The sequence below is a fragment of the Lactuca virosa genome, chromosome 9, assembly GCF_052849685.1.
Source record: "Lactuca virosa cultivar CGN04683 chromosome 9, Lactuca_virosa_CGN04683_v6, whole genome shotgun sequence".
NCBI lineage: Eukaryota > Viridiplantae > Streptophyta > Magnoliopsida > Asterales > Asteraceae > Lactuca > Lactuca virosa.
In genome coordinates, this window is record NC_136434.1 from 73,197,808 (window position 1) to 73,201,495 (window position 3,688).

General features: G+C 39.8%; 1 protein-coding gene across 1 annotated transcript; it reads right to left on the reverse strand.

Annotated features, from left to right (window-relative positions):
* Positions 1 to 793: 793 nt before the first annotated feature.
* On the reverse strand, positions 794 to 3,437 carry GAPB (glyceraldehyde-3-phosphate dehydrogenase B subunit). The gene is made up of 9 exons (XM_079071313.1): positions 3,269 to 3,437; positions 3,028 to 3,141; positions 2,698 to 2,859; positions 2,437 to 2,604; positions 1,944 to 2,104; positions 1,799 to 1,860; positions 1,661 to 1,710; positions 1,164 to 1,570; positions 794 to 1,051 (listed from the first exon to the last, which is right to left on the reverse strand). Exons 1-9 carry the CDS (start codon positions 3,371 to 3,373, stop codon positions 916 to 918), a joined length of 1,365 nt encoding a protein of 454 aa, XP_078927439.1. The 5' UTR covers positions 3,374 to 3,437; the 3' UTR covers positions 794 to 915.
* Positions 3,438 to 3,688: the final 251 nt, after the last annotated feature.

A 3,688-nucleotide genomic window follows, 5' to 3' on the forward strand; every position in this document is an offset into this window, starting at 1 on the left:
GGTTTCGGGTATTCGGGTTTGAGGTGGGGTAATTATCGGGTATACCCGAAAATTTCTTAAATGACACTTATTGATAATTTATTTATTTATTTATTTTTACATTTTGGTTATTTAATAAAGAATCGGGTAATAAAATACTCCATACAATTAACAAGTACATATATAATAACAATACAAATCATTATAATATGTTATGTACTTTTTTAATTCCATTCCGTGCGATAGTGAGAAACTGAGAATTGTGATGACGGTTCAGGACTTCAGCTTCAGGGTCGTATTCCCTTTGCAAGTTTGCGTCGACTATCGAGCCGTCGTTCATAAGAAGGAAACGGAGGGTTTTGTTTTATTTGAAGTGTGCATACGTGACTGCATTGTATATTTGGTATTATTTAAAAAACGAATCCGGGTATTCGGGTATACCCGAAAATAAATATTCATACCTAAAATCCGGCCTATATTATTATCGGGTTAACCTATTACCCGAATGTTCATACCTGTTACCCGTTCTACCCGAATTCGGAACGGGTCGGGTGGGTAGAACAGGTTTCGGGTTTTTTCGACAGACCTAGTTTTTACGCCTTACCTTTTCCCTAGAAGAGAGTTTACGCCCAAGGTGTGGTCCACCATGGATTTACGCCCAAGCATAGGCCACTCGGAGGTGTTTAGGCCCAAAGATTGCTTTCTAACGTAGTTTACGCCCCAACATGCCCTCTTTAGAGGTGTTCACGGCCAAGTAAGGTCCACTAAGGGATGTTTACGGCCATCTATGATAATTTAGATATTTATAAAGATATTTAAAAAAGTATGCCCTTTGTTTTCACCATGAAATCAAAATTTGAAATCAAAGTTCATGGTCGTTCAAATGTTAAATTTACAAAATACATGATGCTGCATAATGACGATATTTCAAGCAAATCAAAATTCGTAAACTTTGCACTCCTCATCCGCCGGATTCGTCTTGCAAAAATCCTCCAACGGATCTCCGCTTCCGGTTGTCTCTTCCCCCGGCCATTTGCTCGCCACTAAATGTGCCAAATCCACCACACGTTGACTACATCAACAAAAACACAACGCACATACATTAGCTTCTTCTTCTTCATCTTTTAAGAACCAGAAAACCCTAATTTGAAGATAAATAAACAATTTTGAACGATTTGTCATACCTGTATCCCCATTCATTATCGTACCAAGCGACAACCTTAACCATATCATCGCCCATAACCATCGTCAACGACGAGTCAATAGTCGAGGAAACATCAGAGCACCTAAAGTCAACCGACACGAGCGGCTCGTCGCAAACAGCCAAGATTCCGTTCAAAGGCCCATCAGCCGCCTTCCGGAAAGCCCCATTGACGTCCTCCGCCGTGAGCCCCTTTTTAGCGACGTTGATGACAAGGTCAACCACTGAAACATTAGGCGTCGGAACACGAAGCGCGATTCCGTTGAGCTTGCCCTTCAGCTGCGGAAGAACCAACGACACCGCCTTGGCTGCACCTGTGCTGGTTGGGACGATGTTCAAGGCCGCAGCTCTAGCTCTCCTTAAGTCCCTGTGTGAAGCATCCAGTAGCCTCTGCAAATGTACAACTCTCAAGGCAATTAGTACACCTAACACCTTCCTTATTAATAAGGGTATTTTAGTCTTTAGACATTAATCATCTACCTGGTCACCGGTGTACGAGTGTGTTGTTGTCATTGTTCCCTTCACGATACCTGTGAATAAAAATAAAATTAAAATTGACAAATTTTATGTAGATGCATAACGGTTTGTACTGTACAAGTCAATGAAGCATATACGTACCGAATTCTTCGTCCAATACCTTCACGAAAGGAGCCAAGCAGTTGGTTGTGCAAGAAGCGTTACTATAATGACATGATCAAATTTCTAAAATTAGATTGTCAGTGATACAGTTTACCTTTTCCTAATAAAAAAACGAAAAACAAACCTGACAATGTTGGCAACATCATGGCCATAGTCCTGCTCGTTAACACCAATGACATATGTTGGAATATCAGCACCTTTTGCGGGTGCGGTGATGATCACCTTTTTAGCACCAGCTTGGATGTGCTTACCTGCACCCGGTCCGTCCACAAATACTCCAGTGCCCTGGACGTCAGATAAAATTCACCCGTTTATTTAAAAAAATAGTGTGTTTATGATATATTTTAGGACAAAATACATTAAAGGCACTATATTTTGGCTATTTTTATTGTTAAACGTTATCTTTCAGTCTCTTTCATTCAAATTTAATAATTTTTTCTAAAACATTTTCGATTATTGATCATTTTAGATAGAAAAAGTTGTAAAACTTGATTGACTTTCATTGACAAGATATAATTACAATAATTAAACAATAAAAATGGCTTAAATATTCTGATTTTAGTGTAATTTGCTATACATTTCATAGATAATAGGTTAAAGATTTATGTTAGACATACCTCAATAACAATGTCGATGCCCATTTCGGCCCATGGAAGCTTGAGTGGGTCTCGGCTAGAAACAACCTTAATTTGCTTTCCATCGACACTAATTGTCTCGTTATCGACTACTTTAACATCGGCTTTGAAGGTGCCCAACATTGAGTCATATTTCAGCAAATGAGAAGCCTGCACGTGTCACAAATCACAAATGTTGAAAAGCTTGTAATCAAGCAATGGGAACTTGTAACCTTTTCTTTGAATGTGGTAATGTTGACTTACGTTCCTGACACCACCACTGTCGTTGACAACTACGACTTCGAGTGGGGAGTCTTTCCGGCCGTGCCAGCACCGGAGAAAGTTCCGGCCGATACGTCCGAATCCGTTGATTGCTACCTTCAGTTTCGCAACTGTCTCGACCTTAGCAATTGCTGATCCTGCAGCCTGATTCATAATGTTTTTTCGATTCAAATCATCAAACAAATACAAATCAAGAGTATTTTCCTCATATAATTTGATCTAAATAAACTCAATTGCACAGTTGCTTTGATTATTTGAATCAAAAGCTCATCGTATACATTAATCCATATACATAAGGGAAGAGAAAGAAACCTTCGGGGTAAATTGGGCAGACACGACGTCGAAGAAGGATGAATCCTTGACATACTTGGCGTAGGTCACACTCCCGCTGGATCGGAGCCCGGAGAATTCAGCCACTTCCGATCTCTGAAAATCACCGATGATCAAAGTCAAAATTGAATATATACACATACATATACAGTTATACATACGGTGGTATTAGAAACGTATCGATTCGATTAATGGAGAGAGGGAGAGAGGGAGAGAGATAGACCTTGGTGGAGCATTGGGAAGGGAAAGAGGTAGAGAGGGAGGGTTTGGAGGGAAGCCTGGTGATTGTGGGGATTCTTGTGGAAGCTAGAGCTGCATTGGAAGCCATGGCTGAATGCAACTGAAAACTCAGAGGTCTATCGCTTCCTTACCTTTTATATGGAGAATTTCTTCGAATTCGTATCGATTTGTTCTTAAGATTATGGGGAAGAAACGAGTGGCGGGAGAAAAAGATAAGATCATGTTTCCAATATCCACCTCCCAACAGTCTCAAGTCTCGACCACAATATTATCTTTTGCACGATATTTGTTTGGGCACAAATTGTTAAAATAGTTATGCAAGAAATCAAAACTATATCCAATAAAACAGACATAAAAAAATTTCGCACTTCAGTTTAGAGGTAACTTACGTCTACATGTATGA